Genomic DNA, 15,261 nt, shown 5'->3' with positions numbered 1-15,261 from the left:
TAGCTGAGTGCTTGAATGTATAGATATTTCTTCAAGTGTGTGCATGCTGCTTCCCATTTTCAAGATACAGTTCACTATCTTCTGTACTGGTTATATCTTTTATATGTAAGCCAAAAGAATGATGAATACTGCACAAAACAAGAAAATGCAGCCATTTTCACTTATAAGTATCAATGAAAAAAATTAACAGCTATCAGAAATAAAACTCAACACCATATTAAGACATAATATGTCATGACCAAGAAAGTTCTTTCTGGTAATGGAAATATGGATTAATATTAGAGAATTTAACAATATAATTCATCATATTAATAAATGTAAGGAGTAAAATCATTTGATCATCTTCATAGATGCTGATAAGGCATCATTCATGTAAAAACACTCAATGGAAAAGGGATTGATGGCATATTCACTATCTCATGCCACAATAACGCTGTACCACAAACTACCTCCAAGCCCACTCACATGTTTGTCACTCCTATCTGTGGTTTGGGTGAGTTTCAGCCGACCTAGACTGGGTTCAGCTCAGCAGCTGTCGTCCTCACTGCTGTTCTGCGGTGTATTAGTCAGAGTTCTCCAGAGAAACAGAACCAGTGGCATCTGTCCATCTGATCTACGTCTCTGACATATCCATATCTGTATTTGCATCTACATGTGTATCTATCGAGAGAGAAAGAGACAGAGACAAAGAGAGAAGGAGAGGCGACAAGGAGAGATGGAATCAGAAAAAGAGAGAGAGAGGAGATAAGAGATAAAAGATAAGAGCAAAAGAGGGAGATTTATTTTAAGGAATTGCTTACACAATTGTGGGGTCTGGCAAGTCCAAAATCCATAGGACAAGCTGCCAGGCTGGAAATTCAGGGGCAAGCTGATGTTGCAGTCTTGAGTCCAGATTCACTGGTCAAGCCAGGCAGGCTGGAAACTTAGGCAGGTTTTCTGTGTTTCAGTCTTGAGAAAGAATTCCTTCTTCTCTGGGGAACTTCAGTCTTTACTCTTAACTCCTTCAACTGATTGGATGAGGCCCGCCTGCATTATGTATTATGGAGTGTAATCTGCTTTACTCAAAGTCTACTGATTTAAATATTAGTTGCAGCTAAAAAAAAAAAAAAAATTCACAACATCTAGTCTGGTATTTGACCAAAGAACTGGGCACCATAGCCTGGCCAAGTTGATATATAAAATTAAGCATCACTTCACATGTGTATTGGCTCCTGAAGCTCTGCTCCATGTCAACCATTCTCCTTCAGGCATCAGCAGACTAGTCAGGGCACGTTCCTATCTGAGTAATAAATATGTGACAAGGAAATAATGAACTTTATATGGTAAGTGCTAGCCCATGTGTTCTTAAATACTTAAGAGTTAAGAATTTTTATAACATCTCAAAATAAAAACGTTACTTTACTCATCACTTATTGTTTTTGATAAAGAGTATATGGGGTTGGAGGAGGGACTCCTTATGTGATTTCAGATCCTTTGGACCATGGCAATATTCTTTACAGAGAGCCTGTTATTTCTTTCTGTTTCACCCGGTCTGTCCGGAGCCCATGCTAGCTCCAGTGGGATCGTGTGAACCTGTGTGAGTGCTTTAGCTCCCTCCTCATAGGATTGCTGTGAGGATTAAATGAGTTAACGTGTAAAGCACTTAAAACAGTGCCCAGCATGCACTAAGTGCTGTTTAAAATGTTACTTATTATTTTTACAGTCACCATTCTTTTTTGTTAACCATGTGGGTTTGTTTTTTACCTATTTAATTGTAACTGGGACTAATTTTTGTTTCCAAACCTCAGAGCTGGACGGTGTGTCCAAGACCATTAATCCATGTGCTCCTCTCATATCCCAGCCTCCCTTGCAACTAGGTTGGGGCCAGGTGACTGGGTTCCAGTCAAGGGATGAGGTTTAAGAAACAAGACAAACAAGCAGGGACTGTAAATTACACCTCTTGGTAGATATACTATGCTTGAGACATTAGCACAGAGAGGCCCTCCCTCCACGAAACAACAGACTATACTATTTGGCTTGCAGGAAGTGAGTGACAACACCATGTTGGCAAAAACTGAAAAAGTAGTCAAAAAAACACAACTTAAACTGAAATGGGAGCTGTGAGCCATAAACTCAAAGGGAAGGTTGGTAGCCCCAAGGGCAAATGAAGATCTCAGCCATAGTCTCTGGAGCCTAAATTTGTACTCAGCTGTAAAGCGAGTTGTAGATTGGGGGACTTCTGGATTAAGCTAGAGATCTCAGAAGGGGACTTAAGTGGTCTTGATTTAGTAGCACTAGCACCCCTTGTCAGTTCCTGATAAAAATATATGCAAACCCTCTCTAGAGTAAAGCCACCTTGATCTCAGTCCTCAGGATGTCCATATTTAAACTCACAAAGACTGTGAACATTCCTCCAGAAAAGAAATCACCAAAAGTGCGAGCCAGAAAACAAACAAACCAACATCAGATTTACATTCTGTGGCAGTCAGGTTAGGCCAGATTATGCTGCAGTAACAAACACTTCCAAAATCTTGGTGGCTGAATCCTAAGTGAATCTCGTGCCTGCTCAGTGAGCTGCAGGTCTCAGCGACCCTCCAGGGTCAGCCTTCAGAAAATGGCAACCGTTAGAATTCAAAATAGATGGTTAATTTCAGTTATGGGTGGAGTAAAATAACATTCTAATTATGTAGGCCCTGGAAGGAATGGTAAAGACCAACACATGACTTCTAAGAATTATTCATGTTAAGGCATTTACAGCGTAATTTAAAGTAGGACATTGGAAGATATATACACTATGTAATAATTGTCAAAATCCATGGATATCAACTAGAATAGAATAAGAGAAAATTAGAACTACTATGTTAGATCAAGTGGGATTTTTGAGGGGATCTTAACATTTTAAAATCATGTGATAACAATGTCATCACCTATGCTCAAATGTTCTCAATTTCTTCCTTCAATGGCCTCCTTTTAATTAGGGTGGTCAGATCTGTTGGTAAAGTTCTAGAAAATGTGTTTTTGAGGATGTTGAAGTTTTTTCTCCCATTGTCCATGTCTAAAATACCTTTCTCCCCATACAAGTGCTCTTTTTAATCCTACATTTTAGACATTCTTTTGCTCTTCCAGGAGATATAAAAATGGAAATTATCAATGATTTATGCCTTAGAGTGAATATCAGACCTTGTTCTCAGAGAAACAAGGCAGGAGAGGTTAGTGGGAGAAAGTAGGCAATGAGCGTTTGCCCCGGGTACTGATGCAGAGGAGTTCCCTGGGAAGTGGGCAAAGTTCAAAAAAAGAGAACTCAGTAAAAAATCACTTTTTCTGACACAGAGTTTTCTGAGGGATCTGCTGCTGTTTAAGCTTCTGAGTTCTAGTAATCCTGGTTCAGGATAAAAGGAATCCCGTCAGTACTATTCCTGCTTTTTCTATTTCTGAGGCTACAGAGTGCAAACACATGACTTTCTGACCTGGAGGCCCAGCCCACCTGGCCCATGTTCCTGCCCACTTCCTGCTCCTCCTCCCTCACAGCGGATGCTGCTGTTTCGAGAGCAGTTCTCCAGCTGGGATCTCTAGCACGATTTGCTGAAAATTGTAAGCAAACATTGGCCTTGTCTTCCACGCGTTCCTACCCCTTGGTCTTGGAAGCTTTCCTCTGCCTCCTGCGTCTACTTCCACGAGGAGCTTACCATGTGTTGGCCCTAATGGGAGAGACAGGTTCACAAGAGTGCGTGGCACGGGAGACGGGAAACGTGGCCCTTCCTCTTGCCTGTGGGTTGGCCCAGTGGTAAGTCTGAGTGTGTGTGTGTGTGTGTGTGTGTGTGTGTTTACATGTATGTGTGTTTGTGGGAGTGATGTGTGTGTTGTGTATGTATATTTGTCTGTGCCTGTTTGTGATGTGATAGAAAGAGCTATGACCAACAAGTCAGGAGAACGTTGTGCTCTGCGGCAAACTTACTGCTTAATATTTGGCAAGATGCTTCTGTGATTTTTGTTTTCTTTCTGAACAGCACGGCAAGGTTGGTTATATCTGCTCCATCTTCTGAGTTGCAGACAAAAAATACAAAGTGTGACAAATGTGTGACGTGCTGTTTAGGGCGGGGTCTAGGTGGAGACAGTGAGGTGCTTTGATGCAGGCCCGTTTTCTGGGCCATGCAGGGCACAGTCCCTAAACTCTGCTCCCAGGTGCCTCCCGCCCCCAGCCTAGTCCCACCCAGCCACTGTTTTCTGTTAAGCCACCCTTCTTTCTAAAGGGGGAATGAGATTATGTTAGTGAAGAGCTGCCTCAGTTCCCACCAGGCATGTCAGGAAGCCACGGACAAAGAGATGGAGAGGGTCTACAGTTTGCAGGCCACCAGTTCACAGATACAGGAGGCACTGACCTCCCTTTGAAAGGTAAAATACTGTTTCGTCTCAGAACATGGCTGTTCAGGTCTGAGTGAGGCTGTCCACTGGGCCTGCTTCCTCTTCCTGGAAAGTCACCAAGCCTTCCTGGACTGCCTCCATCCCCAGCCTGTCATTTCAGAGCTGACATGTGTTGTATAGAGACACCAGTCAGAAAGCAATATCCACACTGGCCTCCTACTGGCTAGCTCCTGGGATTTGGAGAGGACTGAAGCATTTTCCAGGTGAACAGAGTAGAAGAAGCATCCAACAATGTTGTGGCAATGAGACAACTGTGTCTGTCGAGGTACCCCTGGAGTTAGGCCTTCCCACACCCCAGAGCCTTCATCTGGATTTGTTTCATCTGGCTATGGATATTCTACACATTCTGGAAAAACCGTCATGGGCCATCCAGGTTGCTACCCAATCCCGCAGAGAAAACCAAGCAGATACAACACTATGGGCTCTTGAAATAGAGAACTATGTTAGTCTATGAAGTAAGGATACATTGCTCTCTCACAGGAAGGGTGACAGGAGTTCCTGGTTGGGAATGATGTGAAATCTTTTGCAGAAAGGACTAAGAGTTGCTCCAGGCAGGGCATGGTGGCTCACGCCTGTAATCCTAGCACTCTGGGAGGCCGAGGTGGGTGGATCGCTGGAGGTCAGGAGTTCGAGACCAGCCTGAGCAAGAGCAAGACCCCTTCTCTACTAAAAATATATATAGAAAAAATTAGCCGGGCATGGTGGCGCATGCCTGTAGTCCCAGTTACTCAGGAGGCTGAGGCAGGAGGATCGCAGGAGCCCAGGAGTTTGAGGTTGCTGTGAGCTACGCTGATGCCATGGCACTCACTCTAGCCTGGGCAACGCAGAGAGACTCTGTCTCAAAAAAAAAAAAAAAGAGTTGCTCCAGAAAAATGTTCTAAAATATGTTGGGATCTTGTAGCGGAAGAGACTTTCATGAGCATCTAGTTCAGGCCCAACATCCACACTGATGGCCAAGCTAACCGATGGCTACATCTCCACTGAGCACCGAGGCCTCTGGCTTCCTTCTGGCAGGGTTCTGCCCTCTGAAGGTCCCAGTGGCTGTGATCTTCCTCAGAACTGGCCACCCAGCTCAGCCCCCTGTAGTCCTCACTGACAAGCCTTCTCCGAAGTCTGTCCCCAAGGCCCATTGAGCTATCCTCTCCCAGTGACTTCCTGCCCATTCATGCCCTCCAGGCACACGGCCACATAGACCTTCCTGCTGCTCCTGGGACACACAGGATCAGGATCACACCTGCTTCTGTGCCTCTGTTCCTCCTCCTCCTCCTCCTCTCAGAACAGCTCCAGACCCTCTGTCTACCCGAATTCCATCTGCTCCTCAGGTTCTGGGCCAGTTGCACCTTTCTCCACGAAACCTCTTAAACTCATGATCAAGACCACAGTGGGGCGGCAGCAAGAATAAGGTCCCTAAAGCCCGCAGAGAGTGTCAGCCCCTGCACCCCTCTCCTCATTCACTCCCCACCCCCACCCCTATATTAATGCAAAAAACTTCCCTCTGGCAAGAGAAAGGCAAAAGGCAGGGCCTGTTAAAACTCAGTTGGAAAAATCAATAAAACATATTATTTTTTTCTCCAGATGGAGGAAGAAGAATATGAACAGATTCCTCAGGACAATTGTCCAGGAGAACTGTCTCAGGATCCTACAGGAGAGCTGTCAGGAGGTAACACTACTTCCCTCGCCGAAGGGACACACGAGACAGGTACGGATGGGGATCATTGGATGTGCAGGTGGCACAGTGCTCTACCACCTGCTGTGCCTGCAAGGGCAGCTGATGTGCCCCAGTCACAAAGCTTGACCCACCTCAGCCACCGCTGGAGGGCCTTTGGGGAAGGGCCCTTCTTTACACCACCCAAAAATGAAGGGAAAGACACCCTGATAGGTATGGTGGGCAAAAGGAAGCGAGAAATAGCACCGATTTCTGAATCTCCAAGCCAATCCCAAAGAAAAGGGTCTTCACATTGTGTACTTCCCTCCTGAGGAAAGCAACTGGCCTTGGACTGAGGCTTGGATGCCAACAGATCCTGCGCGGGGGGTTGGCTGGCTCAGACGTGAGTGCTGTCAGGGGCAGAAAGGCTGAAAGCACCTTGGGGACAAGCAGAACATCCTCAGCTGCTGCCTCGGAACTGGGATCAGCCTTCCCAAGGGCTTCCTCCCACAAGGGCTATTACTGCACAGGTTCAGGAGCTTAACTTTTCATGGGCCCAACTTCGTCATTTAACCTGGGAGGCAAAATTTAGGAATGCTGGAAACCCACCCATTTCCTGGCCAGAAGAAATGATTTGTGATTCATTATGTATTTTAACATGAATGATTTTTGACTTTATGAACTTAAATGGTTAACCTACCACCTAGGAAGTTGCCAGTATGTGTGCTAACACCTGTTTTACCTTTTCTTACAGTAATCAAGGTTAGATATTACTTTAAAAATCCTCTCCAGAGCTCAAATGATATATTTGGCTTTAGTTAAAGTCCCTGGTGTGTGCGGGCTCCAGGCTGCTCGGATGGGAGTTACTGTCTTCCCTCACCTTTGCGTTGGCCAGGCGGACAGGGACGAATACCCACCATCCGGGCTTCCTTGAAAGTCCCACCCCTTCCCTCAAATTCCCTTCTGGTCCCCTGGGGAAGCTGGAGGGAGCCAAAGTCATTCAGTCAGGACTGGGCTGTGGGCCAGCCAGCCCCCGGCAGCAGAACCTGTCGGTGCGAAGGAGACTCAGGAGAGGAAGGTGCCCACACTGGCTTGGGGAGGCTTAGTGCTCTGTCATCTGAGACCCATCAATGTATTCAATGGGGACCAGACTTGTCATTTTTTTATGTACTCCAGGTCTTGGGACCTGCAGGGCCAGGAGAGAATGCCCGTCCGGCCTTCTGCCCCAGTCACACCTAAAAATCTTGATACTGAGTTTCTCAGTGTTTGGTTGGCTTCTCCAAGTCTCCTCTCTCAGCTGATGGTGGGGGAAAATGTTCAGCCCCACCTTCAAGGACCAACCCGCCTAGGTTCTTCAGGGCTAAGACCTGAGCCCAGGGCAGGTTTCTTGGCCGAGGTTGGCCTTCGTGTCTCCTGCCTGAACCGAGGACAACCTGCGCCTGAGGCACTGGAGCCCCCAGGGACGCCTGATGAGGACACATGGAGTGGATGGGTGCTAAGCCAGTTCCCTCTGCTTTCTTTCGATGCCCCTAGGTGAGAGGGAGAAACAGCAGACCCCGAGGAGCCTGCGGCTTCTGCTGGTGGGGAAAACTGGAAGTGGGAAAAGCGCAACAGGAAACAGCATCCTTGGCCGGGAGGTGTTTGAGTCTAAGCTCAGTGCCAGACCCGTGACCCAGACCGCCCAGACCGGGAGCCGCGAGTGGGATGGGACGAAACTTGAGGTGATCGACACGCCCGACATCCTGTGTCCGCCGGGGCAGCCGGGCGCGGCCGCCGTGTGCCGGGCCCTCGCCGCCTGCGCCCCGGGGCCGCATGCCGTGCTGCTGGTGACCGAGCTGGGCCGCTTCACGGAGGAGGACCTGCGCGCCGTGACGCGCCTGCAGGAGGTCCTCGGGGAGGACGTCCTGGCGCACACCGTCCTGGTGTTCACCCGAAAGGAAGGCCTGGACGGCGGCTCCCTGGACGAGTACCTGCGGGAGACCGACCACGAGGGCCTGGCCCAGCTGGACTTGGAGTGCTCGAGGCGCCACTGCGGCTTCAACAACCGGGCCCCGGCCCCGGAGCGGGAGGCCCAGCTGCAGGAGCTCATGGGCAAGGTTGAGGCGATCTTGTGGGAGCACGAGGGCGGCTGCTACAGCAGCAAGGCTTACCAACACGCCCAGCAAAACTCTCTGTTCAAACAAGTGCAGCAAAGACAAACAACCCAGGGGCAAGGCTCAGAGGAAGTGCTCCTCCAGGAGTCCTGGCTGGAAGGAAGGGCTGTCCCAGATTCGGAGGAATCAGCAAATTCACCAGCGCCTGCTGGGGAGGGTTGACCCTTTGAGCCTGTGCTGGCCTTGAGCCAGGGGCTCCCTCAGCCCCTGCACCCCTGTGCCCGACCCCTGTTGCTCTCTCTATTCCTTGGAATGCTACCCAGTCTCCAGGCCATAGCGTCTGGCGTGGGGAGAGAGGCAGGGGGCCGGAGGATGGGGTCCAGAGTGCCCAGCTCACATCCCAGGTCCTTCATTCCTTCTTCCAGAACATTTGGGCCCTCCCCGCTCTGTGCTCCAGCAGCACACTGCCCGCATATGGGACCTTCCATCTCATGGTAGTGCATTTCTTGGGGGTGCTTGTCTGTGCCATGACAGAATGAAAGCTTCTTGAAGGCAGGCCTGTGTCTTTTTCTTCCTGTGACTCCCACAACTTCCTGGCCACGGTTGACCCAGCAACTCGGTGTAAACCATTGACCAGCTGACTTCACAGCTCTTGTCCTTGCCTGTGAAGGGGGCAGGCACAATGACTGTTAAGGCACCTGCTGTGTCCTTTGGGTAGAGCGTGGCGGTGGCTCTGAGACATGTGGGGAGGAAGGGATCCTGGGCTGGAGAGGAGAGGGAGCAGGAACAGGGAAGGGGCAGGAGGAGCAGCTCTTTTATTCACTCTTATCCAGTCACAAGCAAGTCCCCTGGGAGCTTCCTAATGGCAAAGATGAGTGAAGTCAGGGGCAGGGTATTCAGCAAGCCCGGCCCTGGTCAAGAAGATGGACCCCTGGCCCTGGCTACAGGACAGGGAGGCCCCTAGAGGTGCCAGGTGGGCTTAGATTGAGGAGGGTGTACATCTGGTACTTCCCCTTCTCCCTGGGCCGCAGGGCCCTCTCGTGATGTCTGCCTTCTGGTGCCAGAGGCAAAGGCTACTCTCCACCTGCCTCCTCTTACCTGCAGCCCCACCCTCTCCCTTGGAAGTGGGGAGAATGTGGGTGGGGTGAGTGTCTGAGTGGACCAGTGGGCTCCCTGGCAAGTATTTGTGCGGGCTGAATGGGAGGAGGCAGGGATGAAAGGTGACCTGCAAAGAAAGCAACTGAATGACTTAAACATCTTGTGGAGCAGCTTGCATGGTTTATGGGAGAACTCTGCAGCCCGTGGGTGTCTTCCTGGAAGGCTGTTCCTACGGACAGGGCTCATAAAAGCAATACGGGACAGGATGGATAGGGAACGGGATGTTGGCCTGACTCGGGCCTCAGATAGGAAGCTGTCTGCCTGCATGAGGAAGCTGAGGCACCTCAGATGCATCTCAACCTTTTCAGGTTCAAGATGTTGCTGGGGAGTTTGACTAATGGATGGGAGGAGGATAGGAGGAAGTGGAAAAATGCCTCCTAATATATCCCTCTTGAAGCTGAGTGGCAGAGGATCTCTATCTAGATACCTTCTCCTGGGAGATTGGGAAGTGGAGGTGGTGGCCGTGCTGGGGGATGGTCAGAAATCAAGAGGACGCAGCTTCAGGTCTGCCTGGATGCCCGTCTGCTGTCCAGCATCCTGCGGCCTCCCGCTCTGAAGCCCACCACCCGTCTTCCCCAGACACAGCAGACGCCTGAGAAAGCTTAAGCATTTCTTTTGCTGAAAGATTCAGAAAAGCATCTCAAAGCAGAACTGAGACATATTTTGGTGTATGCTAAGATAGCCTTTGTACCACAACCATTTATTAAATAAGTGATTGATTTCCCACTGAACTGAAAACGCAACATTTGTCATATATTCCTTTCTCATACTCCCTAAGATTTATGTCAGAATTTTCATTTTACTTCGTGTCTTCTACTTTTCTACTCCTATGTGAATAAAATATTGATTTGATTACAGTGGCTTTGGTTATAATGTGGTGAGCCAATTTTCTCTTTAGTCTATAATTTTATATTTTGTTATTCTCAGTCATTTATTCTTGTATGTGAAAGTTAAAATTGCTTTTCTCATTTCCCAAAAAAGAACCCTATTGGCATTCTAGTTGGAATTGTTTTACATTTATATATTAAGTTTGAGGGAATTGGTATATTTCAAGTATAAGTTAATCAAGGCCATTTTGTTTCTTTTTTTTTTTTTTTTTGACAGAGTCTCACTCTGTTGCCCAGGCTAGAGTGAGTGCCGTGGCATCAGCCTAGCTCACAGCAACCTCAAACTCCTGGGCTCAAGGGATCCTCCTGTCTCAGCCTCCCGAGTAGCTGGGACTACAGGCATGCACCACCATGCCCGGCTAATTTTTTCTATATATATTTTTAGCTGTCCATATAATTTCTTTCTATTTTTAGTAGAGATAGGGTCTCGCTCTTGCTCAGGCTGGTCTTGAACTCCTGAGCTCAAACGATCCGCCCACCTCGGCCTCCCAGAGTGCTAGGATTACAGGCGTGAGCCACCGGGCCCGGCCAAGGCCATTTTGTTTCTAAATGAACAGACTCAAAACCCCAGAGATACTTAAGTAGAAGCTAAAAATCATTTGCATTTCTGTTAGCATAGGAGGTACATTTTTAAAATTTAGATGTTATTATTTTAACTCAATTAGCTTAATTAATTTTGTAACAGAAAATACAAGCTTTGGACCAAATGAGATCCATCTAGTAACTAAATGGCAAGTAGCTCAAAATATGTCATTCTCATGCTCCCTAACATGTCATTCATTAAAAATAGTTTTTAATTACCTCAAATATGATATTTTCTCTCTTTTATGACTAAACAGCAGGGAAGATGCCTCTCAACATCTTAGGAAGAAAGATAGATGTTGCTGCATAGCTATCACTTCCTTAGCCTCAGAGAAGAATGGGGAAGGCCTGTGTGGGAATGTTCTAGAAACTCTGCAGTCCATGTACCAGTAAAAAAGAAGTGGTGGGGTGGGGGTGACCACAGAGGACTGTCTTGGCCAAGGATATGATAATAGCAACCTTTAGAATTTGTTATTTTCTAAAAATATCTCTACACTGGGGTGAAGGATGAAAAACAGGAATTTGGAGAATCCTTTGATCAGTAGAGATTTTTCCTCCTTGATGGGTCAAAGCAGCTGTGAAGGAAGGTTTCCAGCCTCCAACCTTTCTGTGATAACGTTTATAAATTATACAGAAAATGCAAAATAGTGAAGAGTAAAACAATAGCCAGACACAGTGGCTCATGCCTGTAATCTGAGCACTTGGAGAGATCAAGGCCAGAGGATCACTTAAAGCCAGGAGTTGAAGACCAGCCTGGGTAACATGGTGAGAACCCATCTCTAAAACAACAACAACAACTATAATAATGATACTTAATAACTTTGAAGACAGTGGGAAGTGACCAAATGCGGTGAACACTTATAGAGAACTTGACCCCTAAGATGAGGGGACCACACTGGTCCCACCCTGATGCAGCTTTTGCCCTGAGGGCACTAGCCAGTCGTGCTGATGCAGAGATAGCACTAGCCAGAGACTCAGAGGGGCCTGGCGAGTGAGAGGATGGAGTTTGGGGCAGCCAGAGCAGGCAGAGATTGATGAGGGACTCCCCAAAAGAAAAGAGGCACAGACTGGGGTTGGGGGGCACTAAAATCTCTGCACTTGAACTCCCTTTAAGTCCTTGGCTGACCCTGAACTCCACAAGTGCAGAGCAGTCCAGGGGAAAATGTATCTGGAGGCCGACAGAGTTTATCAGAGACATCAGCAGTTGTCCACAACAGCAAAGAGAATTTCATGTTCCAGTGCACCAAGTTAGAGGGCTTTGGTAAACTTGGAGATTTCCACTGAAATACCAAAAAGGTCAGACTTTTGTAGTGAGAACGGCATTTCAGAACTAAAAGATTTGGCCTAGAAGGAAGAGCAAAGTTAAAGCAGATCCTTGCTAATGACATCTAAAATCAAGCCTTCCTAAGGCAAAAGCCATCTGCCAGTAATTTAAGTGCCCGCTAGCACAAACTCAGTATTCTGCAGAAGATAATAGTATCCAGAGCCTCCACAATATATTATCTAGAGCATCCTGTACACTATTTAAAAATTCTTCCTTTCCAATAGAAGAATATAAAGCTATAAAATTTCCACTAGGCGTATTTATCTGTATCTCACAAATTTTCATATATTCTGTTTTCACTCTCATTCAGTTTCAAATACTTTCTGTATCCCTGCCACGTCTTAATTCCCTTATGGATTATTTAGAAGTGCGTGTTTAAAGTCCACATGTTTGAGTATTTTCTAGAAAATACAGTATCCAAATTGCTATTGAGCACTTGATATATAGGGGTGTACCCGAGAAACAGAATTTTTAATTTTATTTAGTTATAATTAAATTTAATTTAAATTTAATAACTGATATAATGTAAAATATTTTACCATGAAACACAGCTTTACTGTTTTGGTGGAAACACATCTTACTCCAACTGTTGCATCATTAAAGATATTACATATGGTACCTGACTTCTGATGGGTTGACTTAAGGTTTTTGGTGCGACTTAACGATTTTTGACTTCACAATGGTGAAAGAAGGATGCATTCAGTACGCCAGCAGTACAGCAAGCTGCAACTCCCCCAGTCAGCCATGCAATCACTAGAGTAAACAATCGGTGCTCTACAGTGCACTGTTACTAAGCTGTGATGTTCAGTAGGTTAGGTGTATTCAGTGCATTTTCAACTAACAATATTTCATCTTATGATGGCTTTATCAGGATGGAGACCCATTATAAGTTGAGGAGCATCTATCTGTATTGCTGCATTGCAGTGAGAATGTATTACCACATGGATTGTTTCTAGCATCGCATAGAAACATCACTGGTCTAGTCAATGTCAATGGATTGATTCAGTGTGAATAATCTTTTCTCACCAGTGATGTAATATTTTTATTTAAATATTTTATATAGACAGCATGAGTTACAGTTCTGTCTACAATGCAAATGCATTTAAATTAAATTTAAATATTGATTATTATCTTATTTATGATACAATTAAATTAATTTTAATTTAAAGATAAGTATGGACAAATTTTTAATCTTAATATGAAGCCATATTACTGATGTAGAATTGAATGGAGATGATTAAGCTAGTACTAGCACAACTGGAACAGGAAAGAGAAATATAGACTGGCAGAAGATATGTTACAAATTTCATAATTAGCATGATAGCAATTGCAATATCCTATAGTGCAGCAAAACCAAAAAAGGCTGTTTGTTGTGTAAAAAAATGGAAAGATAATGAAGCATACTATATTAAGAGACATTTTCAGCAAATACATAGGAAACTTGATAAAAAGCTTTCTTTCAACAATTAAAAACAGAATTGGCAAAATTAGTCCCCTGGCGCCAGAATTAAATGTCCAAAAAAAAAAATTCTAAACAATGTTTAGCAAGATCTCAGTTTGTGACTTGGCCAGCTATAAAACAGCTTGAATTCTTGCATGAATAAGAAAACCATGTTTAGTTTGAGAGAAGGTAAAATATTTAATAAATTATTACTTTGGTTATGGAAAGTTTTGTTGAAAATTGTAGGGAAAAGACTAAAAAAAATAGATGAAACATGAAGGATCTTCCAATAAGGCACACACACACAACAAAATGCCCATAGAGGCAAGACCTTATTAGTAGTATCAAAGATTAATTGACTTAAAATGGAAAAATTTGCAAGTATTTTTCTTTAGCACTAAATGAGAAGTGTGATATGAGATACTTTGGGAATGTTTTGTCTTAAAGTATTTCCAAATTTATGAGAAACATTGCAAATTCAGGCCAACACATGAATTAGTGGTTAAGATGTTTTAAAATCTTTTACATTTGTCAAATGAGAATTTCAGCTAAATATTTGACATACGTCCCTTGTGATATAAACAATCTCACTCTCATATTTCATGACCCAGGTTTATTGGACCATGCTCTGATTCACTTCTGGAGCCTGCCATTATTTTGCCTTCATTATTTCCAAAGAGCATTTCAACTTTCACTGCTTATAGAGAGGATTACAGTAGGAAAACTGAAGCCCACTTAGGTATTATAAGTAGGATGTACTTCAATCCAGGGAATTAGAGGCTGGTGCAATACTTGGAGGGCTGGGAATGCAAAGGTCTGGGAAGCTCACCGGTGCACAGAGCTGGTGGTTTTAGGCAGTCATCTGCTGTGACATGCAGCTTGTCTCTCTTCCTTCTTTTTCATCCACTGTCTAAATCTCAGGCAAATACCTCTTGTTGGCTGACTCTCACCTGGTCCATTTGGGGAAAGGGCTGATGTCATTCCAGGCTCCTTCTCTAAAATTCAGAGAACTTAGGAGAATCAGTGATGCTCCCTAATGATAGTTTCCTTGGCTGTACAGAAGATTTTAATGTGATCAGGTCCCATTATTTATTTTTATTGTTGCTGTGATTGCTTTTGGGGTCTTCTTCATAAATTCTTTGCCTAGGCCAATGTCCATGAGAGTTTTTCCAACATTTTCTTCTAGAATGCTTATGTTTTCATGCCTTAGGATTTAAGTCTATTATCTATCATGAGTTGATTTTTGTGAGTGGTGAGAGGTGCAGATCCTGTTTCAGTCTTCTATATGTGGCTGCTCAATTTTCCCGGCACCATTTATTGAATCGGGATTCTTTTCCCCAGTGTATGTTTTTGTCTGCTTTGTCAAAGATCAGATGGCAATATGAGGATGGTTTTATATCTGGGTTTTCTGTTCTGATCCTTTGCTCTATGTCTCTGTTCTTGTGCCAGTACCATGCTGTTTTGGTTACTATAGCCTTCAAGTATAGCTTGAAGTCTGGTAAATTGATGCCTCTAAATATGTTCTTTTTGCTTAAGGTTACTTTGGCAAAAAGTAACCTTAGTTTTTTTATTTTGTTGAGTAATTTTCTGGCTTTGGTATCAAGGTGATGTTGGCTTTGTAAAATGTGTTGGGAAGGATTCTTTCCTTCTCAATGTTTTCAAGTAATTTCTGCAGGATAAGTACCAGCTCTTCTTTGTAGTTTTGGAAAATCGGGTATGAAAGCATCTGG

At 45.1% G+C, this 15,261-nt stretch overlaps 1 protein-coding gene across 1 annotated transcript; it reads left to right on the top strand.

Annotated features, from left to right (window-relative positions):
• Positions 1–3,534: 3,534 nt before the first annotated feature.
• GIMAP6 (GTPase, IMAP family member 6) lies at positions 3,535–10,076 on the top strand. Its single transcript, XM_069461742.1, is given in 4 exon segments — positions 3,535–3,763; positions 5,977–6,061; positions 7,580–8,298; positions 8,300–10,076. Coding segments are annotated over 3 exon segments (891 nt in total). The 5' UTR covers positions 3,535–3,763; the 3' UTR covers positions 8,387–10,076.
• Positions 10,077–15,261: the final 5,185 nt, after the last annotated feature.

This window comes from Eulemur rufifrons, chromosome 29, assembly GCF_041146395.1.
Source record: "Eulemur rufifrons isolate Redbay chromosome 29, OSU_ERuf_1, whole genome shotgun sequence".
Taxonomy (NCBI): Eukaryota; Metazoa; Chordata; class Mammalia; order Primates; family Lemuridae; genus Eulemur; species Eulemur rufifrons.
Note: the sequence above shows the minus strand (reverse complement) of the source record. Positions and strands in the feature narration are given on the sequence as shown.